At 45.1% G+C, this 19,025-nt stretch overlaps 1 protein-coding gene across 1 annotated transcript; it reads left to right on the top strand.

Annotated features, from left to right (window-relative positions):
• The first annotated feature begins 10,740 nt into the window (after positions 1-10,740).
• LOC103640271 (uncharacterized) lies at positions 10,741-12,761 on the top strand. The gene is made up of 5 exons (XM_008662886.2): positions 10,741-11,046; positions 11,127-11,214; positions 11,308-11,858; positions 11,986-12,169; positions 12,277-12,761. Exons 1-5 carry the CDS (start codon positions 11,041-11,043, stop codon positions 12,294-12,296), a joined length of 849 nt encoding a protein of 282 aa, XP_008661108.2. The 5' UTR covers positions 10,741-11,040; the 3' UTR covers positions 12,297-12,761.
• Positions 12,762-19,025: the final 6,264 nt, after the last annotated feature.

Here is a 19,025-nt window from a genome sequence, read left to right as displayed (position 1 = left end):
CTTGTGTTTGCCCCCAACAAACTTGGCAACTACTTTGCCGGATTTGTTAGTAAGCACATAAGAAGCATCAAAAGTTTTAAATGAAATGGCATGATCATTTGATGCATTAGGAGTTTTCTTTCTAGGCAACTTGGCACGGGTTGGTTGCCTAGAGCTAGATGTCTCACCCTTATACATAAAACCATGATTAGGGCCAGAGTGAGACTTCCTAGAATGAATTTTCCTAATTTTGCTCTCGGGATAACCGGCAGGGTACAAAATGTAGCCCTCGTTATCCTGAGGCATGGGAGCCTTGCCCTTAACAAAGTTAGACAAGTTCTTAGGAGGGGCTTTAAGTTTGACATTGTCTCCTCTTTGGAAGCCAATGCCATCCTTGATGCCAGGGCGTCTCCCATTATAGAGCATACTTCTAGCAAATTTAAATTTTTCATTTTCTAAGTTATGCTCGGCAATTTTAGCATCTAATTTTGCTATGTGATCATTTTGTTGTTTAATTAACGACATGTGATCATGAATAGCATTAACATCAATATCTCTACATCTAGTGCAAATAGAAACATGCTCAACATTAGATGTAGAGGGTTTGCAAGATTTAAGTTCTACAACCTTAGCATGCAACATTTCATTCTTAGTTCTAAGGTCGGAAATGGTAGCATTGCAAACATCAAAATCTTTAGCCTTAGCAATCAAATTTTCATTCTCTAATCTAAGGTTAGCAAGAGAAATGTTCAATTCTTCAATCCTAGCAAGCAAATCATCATTATTATCTCTAGGATTAGTAATTGAAACATTACAAGCATGTGACTCAACCTTAGCATTTAAACTAGCATTTTCATGTCTAAGGTTGTCAATCATCTCACGGCAAGTGCTTAGCTCACTAGATAATTTTTCACATTTTTCTACTTCTAGAGCATAAGCATTTTTAACCTTAACATGTTTCTTATTTTCTTTAATTAGACAATCCTCTTGGGAATCCAAAAGGTCATCCTTTTCATGAATAGCACTAATTAATTCATTTAATTTTTCTTTTTGTTCCATGTTAAGATTGGCAAAAAGGGTACGCAAGTTATCCTCCTCATCACTAGCATTTTCATCACTAGAGGTTTCGTATTTAGTGGAGGATCTTGATTTTACCTTCTTCCTTTTGCCGTCCTTTGCCATGAGGCACTTGTGGCCGACGTTGGGGAAGAGAAGTCCTTTGGTGACGGCGATGTTGGCGGCGTCCTCGTCGTTGGAGGAGTCGCTTGAGCTTTCGTCGGAATCCCATTCCCGACAAACATGGGCATCGCCGCCCTTTCTTTTGTAGTACCTCTTCTTTTCTCTCCTCTTGCCCTTCTTGTCGTTATCCCTGTCACTGTCACTTGATAATGGACATTTTGCAATAAAGTGACCGGGCTTACCACACTTGTAGCAAACTTTCTTGGAGCGGGACTTGTAGTCTTTCCCTCTCCTTTGCTTGAGGATTTGGCGGAAGCTCTTGATGACGAGCGCCATCTCCTCATTGTCAAGCTTGGAGGCGTCGATTGGTTGTCTACTTGGTGTGGACTCCTCCTTCTTTTCTTCCGTCGCCTTGAATGCGACGGGTTGAGCTTCGGATGTGGTGGGTTCGTCAAGCTCGTTGATTTTCCTCGAGCCTTCGATCATGCACTCAAAACTTACAAAATGCCCGATAACTTCCTCGGGGGTCATTTTAGTATATCTAGGATTACCACGAATTAGTTGAACTTGAGTAGGGTTAAGGAAAATAAGAGATCTTAGAATAACCTTAACCACTTCGTGGTCATCCCACTTTACGCTCCCAAGGTTGCGCACTTGGTTCACTAAGGTTTTGAGCCGGTTGTACATGTGTTGTGGCTCCTCCCCTTTGCGAAGCCGGAACCGACCGAGCTCCCCCTCGATCGTTTCCCGCTTGGTGATTTTGGTGAGCTCGTCTCCCTCGTGCGCGGTTTTGAGCACATCCCAAACCTCCTTGGCGCTCTTCAACCCTTGAACTTTGTTATACTCCTCTCTACTCAAAGAGGCGAGGAGTATTGTTGTCGCTTGAGAGTTGAAGTGCTCGATTTGGGCCACCTCATCCTCATCATAGTTCTCATCCCCTACGGATGGTACCTGCGCACCAAACTCAACAACATCCCATATGCTTTTGTGGAGCGAGGTTAGATGAAATCGCATTAAATCGCTCCACCTAGCGTAATCTTCACCATCAAAAGTTAGTGGTTTGCCTAATGGGACGGTAAGTAAAGGTGTATGTTTGGAAATGCGAGGGTAGCGTAGGGGGATCTTACTATACTTCTTGCGCTCTTGGCGCTTAGAAGTGACGGATGGTGCATCGGAGTCGGAGGTAGATGTTGATGAAGTGTCGGTCTCGTAGTAGACCACCTTCCTCATCCTCTTGTGCTTGTCGCCTTTCCGATGCGGCTTGTGGGAAGAAGATTTTTCCCTCTTCTCTTTGTGGTGAGAAGAGGAAGACTTTTTCTCCTTCCGTTTGGAGGAGTCCTTCTTCTTCTCCTTCCTCTTGGTGCGGGACTCTTCCGATGAAGTGCTCCCGTGGCTTGTAGTGGGCTTTTCGCCGGTCTCCATCTCCTTCTTGGCGTGATCTCCCGACATCACTTCGAGCGGTTAGGCTCTAATGAAGCACCGGGCTCTGATACCAATTGATAGTCGCCTAGAGGGGGGTGAATAGGGCGAAACTGAAATTTACAAATATAAACACAACTACAAGCCGGGTTAGCGTTAGAAATATAAACGAGTCCGAGAGAGAGGGCGCAAAACAAATTTCAAGCGAATAAGCAAGTGAGACACGGAGATTTGTTTTACCGAGGTTCGGTTCTTGCAAACCTACTCCCCGTTGAGGAGGCCACAAAGGCCGAGTCTCTTTCAACCCTTCCCTCTCTCAAACGGTCCCTCGGACCGAGTGAGCTTCTCTTCTCAAATCAAAGCCGGGAACAAAACTTCCCCGCAAGGGCCACCACACAATTGGTGCCTCTTGCCTTGATTACAATGGAGTTGTGATCTCAAGAACAAGTGAGAAAGAAAAGAAGCAATCCAAGCGCAAGAGCTCAAATGAACACGGCAAATCACTCTCACTAGTCACTAGGGCTTTGTGTGGAATTGGAGAGGATTTGATCTCTTTAGTGTGTCTAGAATTGAATGCTAGAGCTCTTGTAGTAGTTGAGAAGTGGAAAACTTGGATACAATGAATGGTGGGGTGGTTGGGGTATTTATAGCCCCAACCACCAAATGTGGCCGTTGGTGGAGCTGTCTGTTCGATGGTGCACCGGACAGTCCGGTGCACACCGGACAGTCCGGTGCCCCCTGCCATGTCATCACTGCCGTTGGATTCTGACCGTTGGAGCTTCTGACTTGTGGGCCCGCCTGGGTGTCCGGTGCACACCGGACAGGTACTGTTGGCTGTCCGGTGTGCCAGCATGGGCGATTCTGACTTCTGCGCGCGCAGAGCGCGCATTAAATGCGCGGCAGAGAGCCGTTGGCGCGGAGATGACCGTTGCTTCGGAGTCGCACCGGACAATCCGGTGCACACCGGACAGTCCGGTGAATTTTAGCGGACTAGCCGTTGGCGTTTCCCGAAGCTGGCGAGTTCCTGAGGCCGCTCCTCCTTGGCGCACCGGACACTGTCCGGTGTACACCGGACAGTCCGGTGAATTATAGCGCGAGTGCCTCTGGAAATTCCCGAAGGTAGTGAGTTTGAGTCTGAGTCCCCTGGTGCACCGGACAGGTACTGTTCACTGTCCGGTGGCACACCGGACAGTCCGGTGCGCCAGACCAGGGGTGCCTTCGGTTGCCCCTTTGCTCCTTTGTTGAATCCAAAACTTGGTCTTTTTATTGGCTGAGTGTGAACCTTTTTACACCTGTATAAACTACATACTTGGGCAAACTAGTTAGTCCAAATATTTGTGTTGGGCAATTCAACCACCAAAATTATATAGGAACTAGGTGTAAGCCTAATTCCCTTTCAACAGTACACGCTCAGTTTCAAATGGAGCTAAAAAAATGCTCGCCAAGGATCCGTCGCAAACACGCGACGGCCTTGTAGCTCCTCACTCCTGAGGAAGCACTTGTCCTAGCCGCTAGCAATGACTTGTGACGCTTCGTCTCTCTTCTCCGCCACGGCACTCGTGACGATGACGCTCATCATGCTCATCGGTGACGGCAGCACTACGTGCCACACCGTGCGACATCTTTCTCACTCCCTGCCCCCATCGCTCCTATCACCGTCCTGGGCATTTCTGTCGTGCCGAAGCCGTCGATCGTGCCCGTGTCCACCCTTCCACTAATGCTTGCCATACCGACGGTGGGTGTCGGTGCCATATATGCCATAGATCCATATTGTGCCAAACAGCGCCGCGCTGCCCCCTATGCCGACTGTTGTACCCGCCATCATGCCAAAAGTGATGTTGCCACCAATGTCCGTCGTCGTGCCGAAGGTTGGTGCCTTGCCGCTAATGCTTGTCGTTGTTCCTAGGGTTGGTGACTTGCCACTGATGCCCTCTGTGTGGCCCATGCTTAACCGCCGATGCCCTCCATCCCGGCAGCATCAGTCTCCATTATGTCCCACGAACGCGACACGAAATCGGTGGACAGGCCTATGAAGATGCCCGTGGAGTCAGTGAGCCAGAAAATAAGATGTACGTACGTGCGTACCTTGGAGAACGTAGGTGAGTCGGAGTAGATGGAGACCGTCAGGCCATCGGCAGCGAGCAAATCCACCACCGCTATCGCTTGAGGGGCCTCGGTATGACTTTTTTGTAGCCAGGTTGGTGGGCGGATTAGGGTGAGTAAAACGGATCCATCCCGCAGCTTCTGAAACTGCTTTCCCCGCGTTTCTATGCATGGACGACGCGGCGTGTGTGGGTCTACTGAAATCGCTTTCCTCATCCCATACGGAGCGGTGTGCATGGGTTGTTGGGGTCCTATCGCGGTGCATTTGGCGCGGGCCCACTGGTCCATGCTGGTCTATTGTTTTGTGTCATTTGGTGATGGGGACGCACGGCGCCAAGCCGACCTTGCGACCACCAGCAGGTTCGGTGGATTTGTCTACATAAAAGTGTCATTGCTTCCCTTGTTTACTTCTAGCGATCCAGTCTCCAGCTAGTTTGACAGTGGCCGGAGTCAGTGAGGGGTCATTTCAAACAATAGAAGGGGTTATTTGTAAAAATATGACACGGGACGACCGTTGAAACCGTGCTTTAATATAGTAGAGATATAAATATGATATTTTTATGAAAAACTTTGGTTTGCAAAAACTGTTGAGTGTTTGGATACAACAATTTTGTAGTTTATAAAACCATGGTGTTGAGCACCATTTATGACACTAAGCATGACATGACGGTCCGACATTAAGGCTTCGATGTGGCTCTCAAAACAAGGTGCTTGAATCGCATCAATGTGGGCCTCAAATGTGCACGAGTGATGTATATGCTCCTGAGTGACTTGGTATTCTGCAAAGGTCGAAAATGGAGGTCCCTTTTCTCAACCTTTCTCCATATTTTCAGTTCTTGCTCAAACTAAGTCTCGAAACATACTTTTCTTCAGAAATTGAGTTAGCGACCAAACCAAAGTGCTAGAAACATTATAATAGGATTACACAACATATCTAAAGGTTCAAATATCACAGTTTTACCCTTTTTCACAAATTTGCACTTTCTAGCCTCTTTTGAGCTCGTTTGGACTTAGAATCCTCCAATTTGCATCCTAGTGAACCTATACTCATAGACTTAGCAAGCAAGTTACTCCACGATGTTGTGTTGGATATTCAATCACCAAAGCATGTAGAAATGTCTATCTTGCCCATTTCCCTTTCAGGTTACTAATGAACACACTTGATTTGTCGAGACTACTTCAAATGTAGGCTCTTCATTAGCACCACTTCCTGTGTCAGTTACAGTAATAGCACTAGCATCTTGTCTAGCCTCTTCCTATAGTGTAGCTTGAGTAGTTGCCACTAGTTCCTTGGCTTCTTTTGAACTGGAACCCAATTTTCAACTTGTAACCAACAACATTGTGATTGGCTTCACTACAAAGCTTGTAGTGGAATGATAACACAATGTTTTGATAGTTTTGGTCCATTTTTGCTCTTAACCTCATGAGGCTTCTTTCTCCTAGATTTAGCTGGTGTTGGTCACCTCCTCTTATTCCTAGAAGGGAGCAAAATAGGGCAACACGATTAATGACGAAGAATCTTCAATCCTTTAATCTACTCATGAGATAGAATAAAATAAGAAGATTATAAATATAATAATACCACCAAACAAAAATGAAAACATTCAAGAAGAAATAATTACTGTTGTACCACCTTTATTACTTCTTCTTCATTATACAATTACAAGTATACCTTTTGTAAGTAGAGGAAGAGATATATGAGAAGAAGGTACAACTTCGTAGACTCAGCAAATTGGGTCACGACCAGGAAAAAAGGCATCCCTCCTGCATGGTTCTGTACACCTATTTATAGTGGTGATATATAGCTTCGTGAAAATTACATTCATGTCCTCAGTCCTATACATACGAGCTACAAAATCAAGTAAGGGTATTGTCGACATTTCTTTCATAGCCATCTTGAACAAGCCCTGAAGATTTTGTTCCTATCCTTATCAACATGTTCATATTGTGGAGCTAAAGCTTGATGCTTTGCCTTTGTGCTTTCACGATTATTAGTTGCACCTTGCTTTTGGCGAAGGTATTCTTCGTCGATCACCCTGTTAGACCTAAAACAGACTTAGAAATATTTGTTAAATCAATGTTTCAAGGAACTTCGGCTAAGGGAGGCCCCTAACAGTAGCCTCGCTTAGTGTTAGTTCAATTTTATAACGAGCTCAAACCGCAAAAAATGGAGGCCTCATGCCGAAGGTTCGAAAAACAGCTTCCCTGAGCTCACTAGTGAAAAATAGATCCTTAGAAGTATGCCTTCAAAAGCGTATGTCACACAAGGCCCACTTGCAGTGATGAATTGCATATGAATTTTCAAATCCCACATGTTTTTTGTATAAAAACTGGTGGGGGTTGAGGCCACCAGGCATGGTATTCGCTGCTTTTGACATCTTGATGTTGATGCTTTCTTTGCCTATGAAGCTTTCTCTTTAGTCATGAGACTTCGTAGTTGGCAACCATAGTAGTTGCAAAAATGGCCGGTGAAGGAAATAGTGATGAACTCATCCTTGTTGTGTATTACGATGCTACGGATACGCCTAGACTTGAGAAGATTACCGAAGATATTTTTGCTGGTTTGTTCGAAGATTTTAATGGTAGTGAGGAATTTGAGCTTGAGGAAGAAGACAACGACGAAGATTGCCCATCGAAGCCAAGTCATGTTTATTTCGGCAAATCAACCATCATGAATGGCTATATCAAGGTTTTGAAGAATACTAACTACATCAGTGATACTTATATAGTTAGACTTGGCGGGGAAGATACTACCCCTCGACCCGTGAAAGATGAAGTGGCTGTGTTTCGAAGCTTCATGAAGGTCGGGCTTCAATTCCCACTCCACAAGGTGGTTGTGGAGGTGGTGAAGAAGTTTGGCATAGATCTTCCTCAGCTAACCCTAAATGCTCTAATGAGGCTTGAGGTCTTCATTTGGGCTAACAACAAAAGCATCGTCTTGGTTGATTCGGTCAATAATACAACCAATGTTGTTGATTGGAGAGCACCTACATGACCCAAATGTTAGGACAGATAGGAATATTCGACAAATGGCTTTTAAATATGTTCTCATCGATGATGAACTTTATCACCGAACTCTTAATGATGTTTTTCTTAAGTGCTTGGGCCCTGATGACACTACATTAGCTATGGTCGAAGTACATGAAGGCATTTATGGTACTCACCAACCGGTCCTAAAGATGAAATGGCTTTTAGGAAGATCCGGCTTCTATTGGCCTAATATGATAACTGATTGTTTTAAGTACTATAAAGGTTGTCAAGTGTGTCAACAGTTCGGTGATTTACAATTGGTGCTTGCCACCGAACTACATCCTATTATCAAGCCTTAGCCCTTTAGGACATGGGGTTTGGACTTTGTATGAGAGATTCATCCTTTGTCATCAAAGGGGCATCATTTTGTGCAAGTCTCTGCATACTATTTTACCAAATAGACAAAAGTCGTTGCTTTGAAAAGTATGACAAACATGAAGGTAATTGAGTTTGTGACTGAGCATATTATTCATAAATTCAACATTCCTTAGACTTTGACTACGTAAATCAGGAGACTTCTTTTATGTAAAAAGAGGTACGTGAGTTTGTTGAATTATATAATATTAAATTACTCAATTCATCTCAATATTATGCTTAGGTCAAAGGTCAGGTCGAGTCAAGTAATAGGACATTAATTAGCCTTATCAAACAGAAGATATCTGATCATCCTAGTCATTGGCACAAGGTTTTGTTTGAGGCTTTATGGGCTCATAGGATAGGATATCTAAGCATTGTGCTCTAAAGTCTCTCCTTTTGAGCTTGTGTATGGACATGAAGTTGTTTTGCCTGTAGAGATTAGCCTGAATGCAATCATATTTGCTACGCAAAATGCTCTAGCTATCAATGACTACCACGATCTAATGATGGATAATATTGATGAGGTGACAGACAAGAGCTTGATGGCTCTAAGGGAGATTGATAAAGATAAGGTCATAGTTACCAAGGCTTACAACAAGAAGATAGAGGCTAAGATATTCCACATTAGAGATCTAGTTTGGAAAATAGTCTTACCATTAAGGAGTAAGGACTGAAAGTTTAGCAAATGTTCCTCAAGCTAGGAAGGGCCTTATAAAGTTACGCATGTGATCTCTGGTAATGCATATATGTTACGAACGTTGCGATGATATGAGCTACCCAAGGCATTGAATGGTCGCTTCCTAAAATGATATCACCCTAGTGTATGTCGAGATGCTTAAAGAACCAATGGATTCATATAGAGTTGTATACAACTTCTATCAAGCGCTTTTGGTTTGCTTAAAGCTTACCCAAAAAGCGGAGGGCATAGGTTGAGCACCATATTTGGTACCTGGGCACGGTCAGATGGTCTGGCCATGTGGCCCAGACGGTCTGCGGGGTATAGCTCGAATGGTCCACGATTAGATTTACTTGGGCGAGGGTCCTTACCCCGCGTGTACTTATCCAAGCTAATCACGCGGGAATATATTGAGATACGCCTAGGAACGGGTCCAGATCTCCCCATATATATATGAAGGGGTACAACCTATTGACATGACACAATCAATCTATTTACTAGTTCGCTTACATTTCTTGCCCTAGGAGCATTTGTAGTTAGTCTTCCTCATCCTCAATTTTCACCACCCCTCCACTCTACGTCGTTTAGATGCGCCTTGGGTGGCCTACCGACCCCAACACAACCATATGATCTTTCCTTCCTGATGGGGTACCTCTCGGGAGCGAGATCCAGGTTCTGCAAGAGATCCATGAAGCCCTCTACGTGCCTCGTGGACGGTCTGCCACTGATACACGGACGGTCTGCATGCCCACAGAGAAAACCAGAGCCCCTCTATGCATTCGCGGATGGTCCGGCCGCTCATCACGGACGGTCCTCGCTCAAGTAGAGAAGACCCCAAGGTTCAGTGCGTCGTGCGCCGGCCCTAGGGTTCCTTTATTGATTGGCCCCAAATGCGAGCCAACAATAGGTTGGTAAACAGTTTGTAGTATTGCTAGATGCTACCTCTAGAACATTTGTTTAATTATTTAGACTGTGTCAAACACTTTATCCATATAGTTATCCAAAATATTGTTTTGCACTGATCTGTACTGTAGACTATATTGTTCGTAAAGTGAAGTTTGAATATAAAAATAGGGATGGATAAGCTACTGAAGGCAGTCTTACAAAAGAGGAGGCTATGAATTTAGGCTTTTCGTTCGATCATTCATCAATGTATTAGATCATGTAATATGTTGTAAATTTTGTATCTATATTTAATTGTGTATAACCTTCCTTTATATAATTAGTAATTGTAATAATCGTGTTAAACACACCACATATTGTAGTTGACATCAATCATTGTTTTTTTTACCATTGATTATAGATGAGAACATGGACAACTAATTATCGCTCATAATTAAGGACAAACTATTTGAATCCCGATGCACCATACTTATGCCGTATGATAATGTATTCACACCATTGGGCATGGCCGCATGAGTCAATTTCTTAGGTCGTTGTCAATAGATAAAATAGTTTTGTTCTTATTAAATAGCATGTCACATAAATAAGTAGGACGACATAACATGCAATTTAATAAAGAAAGATATGGTAGAGTTTTATGAAAGACGAGGAATTTTATGGACTATAGACACACTATTTTTTAGACTGACAGCCTTAAAAACAATACGATAAAATTATGCATTGAGAATGACATTATTTTCCATCGAAAAGAATTGAATGCTCTGTTTGCATTGGTGTGTCAACAACAACTGATAATAAAAAAGAAGAAATTAAGATGCTAAAGTTATAGTAAAAACATTTGCTATAAAAATAGCTCCGTGCTACTTTAACTAGGTCTCCTGTGATCACTACCCTAGCTCTTCTGTGATCACAATCGAATACACACTTTGGTTCCCAATTTTTATCCCAAAATAAGCCCACGACAATATATGGTAGTTGGCAGCATGTGCTTTCTTAAACTCCAAGCAAATCTGCCTATCCCATTTGGCACTAGAATTTAGTGGAAGTACACGCGCTGCTACAAGTAGCAGCATCCCCGCTACTAATTGCCAATTTTATACTAGATCAATTACTAATCTCCAGCTATTTAAGCCTAATCCTCCTCTAGGCAGGGGACCAAACAGCCTCACTCTCACAGTCTCACTCACTCACTGAGAGCTCTCACTCCATTGGCCTGTTGAGAAGATACTCAAAAGGGCCGGCTTCTCTCTCTCTCTCTGGGACCAACCAGAGAACCCCTGAATCTAAGTCCTATATATCGCCATAGCCCAGTGGCTCCCCGCCCCCACGGCATTCTTTGCTCAAAGTCGTTGGAGGTGAATCTAAAGCTCACAGATTCTTGGAACCAGACAACAATGGGGGTAAGTAAACTTCACTGGCATTATTATAGGGAGTTTAGACAAGAACTGGCGCATGACCGATCCTTGGTTGTTGGCTGCAGATCATCAACTGGATGCAGAGCAGATTCCATGGGAAGACGGAGACCAGCAGAATCTTTGACGGCGCAACCGCCACCAGTTCATATAGAGGTAACTGCCAGCTCTCTCATTTGCAGTGCACCTGCACTTGCATTGCAGGTTCAGCGCTGGAGTGCTAAAACGTGCGTGCGTACATTGAGCCAGGTGGTGCTGGAGCCCAAGGGACGACGCAAGGGACGATCGTTCACGAATCAGAGAAGCGTCTCGACGCCGAGCCATGGCCTCAGGCGGGCATCCTCTCCATCGGCACGCTCGGCAGCGAGGAGCCTCCCGCGCAGGAGCAGGACCTGCCGGAGTTCACCGTGGAGGAGGTGAAGAAGCTCCAGGACGCGCTGGCCATGCTCCTGCGGCGGGCCAAGTCCAAGTCCAGCGCCCGCGGCTCCGGGGCCGGGGCCGGCGAGGACAGGCCGCCGCTGGACAGGTTCCTCAACTGCCCGTCCTGCCTGGAGGTGGAGAGGAGGGTCGTCCAGACGACGGCGACGAATCACGGCGGCCAGGAAGAAGGAGACCTCTCGCCGGACACCAAGATCATCCTGAACAGGGCCAGGGACCTGCTCGATAGCGGCGGCGGCGGCGGCGGCATCAAGCAGAGGTCGTTCAAGTTCCTGCTCAAGAAGATGTTCGCCTGCAATGGCGGCTTCTCGGCCGCGCCGCCCCGGAGCTTGAAGGACCCAGTGGAGTCAAGAATGGAGAAGGTAGGCGCACGCGTGCGAACGGTCGGCAGACACACACAACACAACACAATGAAGCTAGCTGCTTCGTTCGACCATGTCTAGTCTAGTAGCTAAACAAATACCCTCTGGTGGTGGACTGTCTTTTCAGTTCTTCCGAACGATGATCGGGAAGAAGATGAACGCCAGGTCGGGGAACGGGTCGGCGTCGTCCAGGAAATACTTCTTGGAGGACGGAACCAAAGGCAGGAGGCGAGGCGGTCGTCGTTGCGGTTGCCAAGAAGAAGAGGAGAGGGAAGCAGAGAGTTGCAGGTGGGACAGAACAGATTCTGAATGTAAGTTCACTATCGCTCGCTACTACTCATTGTCCATCACAGGCAATTTTGATGTCACAATTCTGTGTCTGAACCTTTTTCTAAACCTTTTTTTTTCTCTCGTGCAGTCATTGTTTTGGAGATATGAAAGTGATAATATCATGGTGGACTGGTGATGAGGCGACTGGAACCAAGAAAAAATGTCAACTGTCAAAATTAATCAAGGGTCCTTGCTAAGGTCAAGATGGAAGCCAAGATGTTGAGTTGCTTGGACCGTGGAAATTCTACAATCTTCCTCCTCTTTTTTTTTTGATGAGACAACATCTCATTTTTCCCCTCTATGTGGGCTTGTAAATACATTGTGCGCCACATATTATTGGGCTAGATAAATTTTCAGTTGCATTTTTTTATATAGTTCTATTTTCACGTGCCATTGACAAGTGACAACCCAACAAAAATAAAATAACCTCATGTGGATGTAATGTAATATTGTTGGTGTTTCAAGTGAGCACCAACCACTAAACTTGTGATGTGCGTTTTAGACCAGGATGGTGTGCAAGTAGGACTAACAATTATACTGGTTCACCCGGAATGTCCTTACTCCAATCTTCAACGATCTGCACTACCGGCACTAGATTGCTCGTAGTAGGAGGTTACAAGCGGAACGAGAGAGTGAGAAACTTCCAAGTCTCTTGTATACGTGTGTGTTGTATTGTGATGTGGTTGCGACCTGTCGTTGTCCCTATACCTTTTTATGGCACAAGCCTCAAGGAGAGGGCCAATTACAATTGTCGTCCCGTGCGATAGTGTACCAAGAAAAATAAAGATGGTCCCCTTGTTTCCTGTTAGTAACGCCTTTTCCCTTGTCGTATGTTGGTCCTGTAACCTCCTGCTTGATGACGTGTCTTGATCAAGGCGTCCTCATACCATGTGCGCAGGTATAGTGCCCGTGTCGTTGAAGGTCCCTGGTTCTGACGGGCACGTACCCGAGTTGGCAACATAGTGTCGTCCGTAGTGGTGGTACACGTCTCCAGAATGGAGTCTTCGCTCGTACCCTCCGGTTTTGTGGGCCTCTTATACCACATAGTTCGTCCGTAGCACCTTTTCTTGTTTTCGTATGAGGGGTGTGGGAGTCTATGTCTAATTTAGACGTAATTAGGTGAAACGAGGACGACCTCCATTCTGTGTCACGCTGTGATGACTGTTGCGACATTGGGGACAGAGTATGAAGTGATCAGATCTCGTACCATCGTCCCTCAGACAGTGTACGTTTCATCCAACCCCTTTGGTCTTTGTCAGGGGGCGTTATAGCTTATGTTTTTTTATATTGCTACCCTTAGTCCCATCCCACTCCTTAGCGCTACTCATAGTTTTGCTTGTACTCGTCAACCCACCTTAGCCATCCGAAATGGCCTCCAACACCGTTTCGTCATCGCCTTGCATACTTACATGTGGGGCCCATCCCTTTCCTCACCAAATTTAATAATTTGTCATGTTCGCTCCTCCTCAGCTGCCCCCAGCCCCCATTCGTCGTCCTTAGCTCCCAAGTACCTCTGTCGTCGCCCTCGACCCTCTGTCGTGCTCGTCCGATAGGGAGCAAGCTCCCTTTGCGCCCGACCTCGGCCCCCTCTGCGACAGTCAAGCTCAAGCCTCAAGCTCGTCTGGAAGGGAGCAAGCCGTAGCCGATCCAACCCGAACACCGGTGACCTCTCGCGTGTCCGCGCCTCGTGCTTCGGCTGCCTCCGGTCTGTCATCCGGCGCCCCACACTTCACCGCCCACTGCTCTCTCTCTCTGCCCCGACCTTCTGTGCACTTGTGTCACCCTCAACCCCATCCGCCGCCCTCAGCTTCCTCAGACAAAGATCTCGGTCCCCTTTGTCGCACCCATTCAACACCGCCATTCACCCCCTCCACTGCCGCACTGCGTCCCTTCCACCCCTGTGCTCCACGTTCGGACGTTGTCCTACGTGTATCGGAGTCATCCTCCTTCTGCATCTAGTTTGTTGTCGTCCTCCCCTGGCCCCCACAGCTTTGCCGCCCACTGCCCCTTCACCTCGAGCCATCTACGCACCTGTGCCGCCCTCTTCATCTTCCACCACCAACATTTGTTGTACTCACCTCCGTCTACCCCCTCCTCCCTGCCTTTATACTGTTGTCGAGCTCATGGCGTCAAACTTCCTCCCCGCCATCGACTGGTATTGCGCCTCGCCGTCAACCCTGCTCGCCGTCATCGGGATCTTTGCATGGTGTCGTGAATTAGCTGTGATTTCGTTCTTTTGTTTGTTTTCCTTCGTCGAATCACGTAAAGAGGGAGGAATAATTGTGAATGCAGTCTATCTACATTAGCCGGTGTCATGAATTAGCTGTGATTGCAGTTGGTCTACTTTGACTTTACTATTCAACTAGTGTTTTCTGTCCTGTAATTTGTTGTCACGAAAAATATGTGTGTGTTGGTGTCTTCTTTGCAGTCTGCCATTCATAATGCTCTGCATAATTAGTGAGTCAGAAACTTTGATGGTGTTCTGCAATTGAGGAGAAATATCCTTGTCAAAATTTTGAGATAACTTGAAATATTTTTTATAGTTTGTGTGTATCCTATACAAAATGTAAAACTGAGTCCCAGTTATAAGCAAACCTAGTCCTAGCATCCTACCTTGAGTTAAATCCTCTAGCATGCTTACATACATAAACTGATTGTAGCCTATAGTAGACATATATTTATACCCTAAACTTAGTAAACTGCTTGTGTTTATAGCATGGATTCACACATGTCATGGACGAGTGGCTCCTCGGATGGAGGACAAGTATGACCTAGGTATGGTATGGTGTCGCCATAGTGCGGAGCGTGGACGACCAGTAGGAGGTCGTCGGAGTGTAGGGCGCGGGGTGCGAATCAGCGGGGGTAGCCGAAGTGTAGGGCACAGACATGTTGGTCGTCGGAGCGCGGGGCGCAGACCACTAGAGTGCGGGGCTCAAACAATAGTCCAGAGGCGGCCAGAGCACGAAGCGCGGACCCATGGGATGCGGCCGGAGCGCGGACTGGACCGGCTGCGGCTTGCTCCCTTCCGACAGCGGCTCAGAAGGTGGATGGATGCACTAGCGGCGGGATAAGCGGCGGCGACGATGGCGGAAAAGCTCAAGCCGTCACACAGTCACAGATGATGGGTTGGTGTGAGGGTTAGGGATTTTTTTGGTGGGTCCCACCTGTAAGAAACGTGAACTTGACAGAAACGGCGTTGGAGGGCACAACTGATCAATATTTGGGCAGCAAGGGTAGACATGTGGAAGATATATAACTATGGGTAAAACTTGTGTAGTGTGTCAAAACTAAAGGCAGACATGTAAAAACCCCTTATAGCTTCTAGCAGAGAGATTAAGAAAAAACATTAATTAAACTAAAGGAATTATAGAACTAAATGGACTAGATCATGGGCGGATTTGGGCCCCGGGCCACCTGGGCCGTGGCCCGGGGCGCAGCCCAAAACTCCTCTTGTATATATATTTTTTTCAGTGAAAAAATCTGGTTCAAAATACATTTCAGCCCAAAAATGTGACTCCAAAGACATCCTGCTTGCAGCGATTGAGCTTGACGCTGGCGGCCTCTCCTAGTCATGAAAACACAGACTCTTCCAATTATTTCGCAAACATGTGCGGCTGTACTTCATATGTTGCCAGCGGCACTGCCGCCTCCCTCCAGTCACTCTCCACGCCTTTGGGCTCCACGAATCCGGCAAGGGCATAAGGCAGCAACCTCTGAGACAACCGGACGGGCTCTAACTCAGGCATCTGCCACCACCGGTCCGACCTCCGCCAGTCCCCCTCCAGCCTCCCTATGACCCTGCAGCAGAGCCACGCGCGCCCTGCACTGGTGCCACGCCACCGCCCATGCAAACTCGCCCCTGCCATTACATCTTCTTCCAAGCTATACAACTTCCTTAACCTGATTCCCTTTCTTTTCTTATTCATAGGCGAGGGCGAAGTGCCTCTCTGGCCAATGGGCAGCGACTGTCTGCTGTCATGTGCCCGTAATTCTCTCCTATTGTGAGTAATTGTTCTCTGTCATAGTTTCACTGGATTGTTTTAAATGTTACTACCCCGTTCTTACATATTTATCGTCCGCTAGTTCATTTTGAACTAAATCGCTAAAAATAAAAAGACGGAGTAGTACATCATTATATGTGTAGAGTGGTCCGGAGCGTTAATTTTACGGAGCTCCGCCACTGGACTAGATTGTCGAACGTGCATGGATGAAGCAGCAACATGCATCCTACCATCTTGCAGAAATTTCCAGAGACGACTACAGACTGCTAGCTACGAACAAAATGTTGGGAGCAGAATTTTACAATAGGTTGTTTATGTATCGTACAGGCCAGCAGCACAAATCTTTGCAGGAGAGGAGAGGAGCGAAGCACTCCCATATGGTACGGCAGCATGGGTACTAGAGCAATTGGTGTTGCCAAAAGAGGAAAACTGATCCCCAACATGCTTTGGGGAAGCAAGTCCCCGGCACTTCAGGTTTCAGGCTAGCAAAAAGGAGGGCAGAAGTGCATCCCAAGCAACGGCTGCATATACTTTATGGACTAAAAAACATTTAAGCCCTCACACATCGTGGCTACATCTCAACCAGACCTGGCTTGTATTGTAACTTAAATTCTAGTCAACGCGAAAACTCGAGAACAGCTTTATCTTAGTCCATGATCAAGAGGCTGCCCTGAGACCACATTGTAGGTTAGGCTCAGTCACTTATAGCGTGTTTGATTTGAGGAACAAGATAGTGTATCATCTTCTCACTCCTTACTTTCTTGTTTGATTTTATGGAATGTAATAGGTTGATCTATCACCATTTTCTTCCTTGGGCTAATAATTAGTGATAATACGAGGAATGAGTTCATTCCACCAAATTTATGGAATTAACTCATAATGCACCATCTCATCTAGAATGGATTGATTCTTGAAACCAAACACCCTCTTACATTCTTGTTGTACTTGTTCCTCATGATCAGAGACTTTAATGTTGCCTTAATTTGGGTGCCTCGTTCTACACGCAAACCGTGACCAAGACAATACTTAGAGCACTTACAACTCGGAACCTTTAGATCAGTTTTTCAAGTATAAGATATAACTAAGAGATTGTATAATACAATCTAAAGTTCCTAGATCATATATAGTTAAAAATAATATATGTAGAGAGTCATGTAGAGACGAGCTCTTTATGAAAAGCCTATTTCTTGATTTTTTTTCTCCACTTACCCCTACAAACCCCTTAAGAGACCCCTAATTAATTGGTGTACATGCAAATTTTGTTGAAGGCCACAATACCACAACTCAACTCTGGATGTATTCATTGGCAGGTTCAGTGCAAGATGGTCCCCGATCAGTGATCGCGTAGCCGTTCGGCTAACCGGGCTAGCCGGCCGACTCCACCGTATCACCGATTTTGGATCTTGAATTTAGTAAAATTTGCAAATTTTGAAAACTTTTGATGCCAGTTTTTGTATAACTACTATAGGTTATTTGAAGACTTTCTGCTGGCACCAAATTTCAAAATACGCAACGGATTTCGAACTAAAAATGGCCGCTCCCCAAAGCCGATAAATCGATGTGTATGACTGATTAGCCGGTGGCCGAGTAGGGGCTAGAGTTTGGGGGATTTTTTCTCTCCTTTTCACTAGAAATGTTTTCAAATTATCACTGCTATATACAATATGGGCTAACAATACTTGTAATGATAGATCACTAGAACATTAGGTGTTCTTCAGATACCCTATAATGATTTGAAGGCAACAACTTTTGTCCTCGCTAGATAGTTATAGGTATAAAAATATTAAATAGTAGTACTAAGATCTAACAAAAAACATTGGTTCTTAAAGCCATTGTCATCAACCTAACTCAAACAAAAGTTAATAGATTTAACAAAAATCGGTATGAAAGCACGCTATGATGTTAATAGATTTAACATTAACTCAAACAAATTGACATGTGTATATGACATGATATGTATAGGTCTATCAAGTATCAACTATACATATGTTAAAGGTGGAGGGTGTATTGTATCTTCAGTGTTATTTGTGAACTATAAAAGTGAGACATGTAATGTATTTGAACCATGAAACCGTGTCATGTGATGCATTTGAACCACTAATTAAATGTGTTATTGGACTTGTGATAACTATTTGAAGACTTTTTGCTGAAACCAAATTTCAAAATACACAATGAATTTCAAACTAAAAAAATCGAAGTGTAGGAATAATAAATCGACGTGTAGAACTGATTAGTCGACGGTCGAATAGGAGCTAGGGTTAGGGAGATTTTTTTCTCTTTTCACTTGAAATCCTTTTAAAATACCACAGCTAGATGTTGTTATTGAAGTTGTGATAACAGCTGGGACATTTTTTGTTCAATTGTTGAGACATAAACATGTTTTTATTTGCCAAAAACAAGGCATTCGGTTTTACCTGATGTGCTGTCGATTTATCGGTTCTGGAACCGATTAATAGGTCATATCAGTCGATAAATCGATGTCAAACCGAGCTGATTCAAAAAATTGTTTGAATTTAGATTTGGCCGGCTTTTATCGGTTTACACCGATAAATAACGATTAGTTGCTAATCGGTCTTGGCCAGTTTTTGAAGTCCCACTGGTTTGGTGAACCTTGTCCCCGATTGACAAAAACAAAAGGTTATCCACAACGGTGATCAAAGTTTGCGCCTTGATGCCATATCCAACTGGAACGAGTTTTTGTTGTAAAGGATGATCTCAGGTTTTGGGAAAGAAACAAACCAAATTTAACAAGACATGAAAAGTTTAATTGAGTACATACAACCAAACAAGGGGATTTGCAAGTATTTAACAAGCTAGGTTAGGTTAACCTTGCTTA

This window comes from Zea mays, chromosome 9 (genome assembly GCF_902167145.1).
Source record: "Zea mays cultivar B73 chromosome 9, Zm-B73-REFERENCE-NAM-5.0, whole genome shotgun sequence".
Classification (NCBI taxonomy): domain Eukaryota; kingdom Viridiplantae; phylum Streptophyta; class Magnoliopsida; order Poales; family Poaceae; genus Zea; species Zea mays.
Note: the sequence above shows the minus strand (reverse complement) of the source record. Positions and strands in the feature narration are given on the sequence as shown.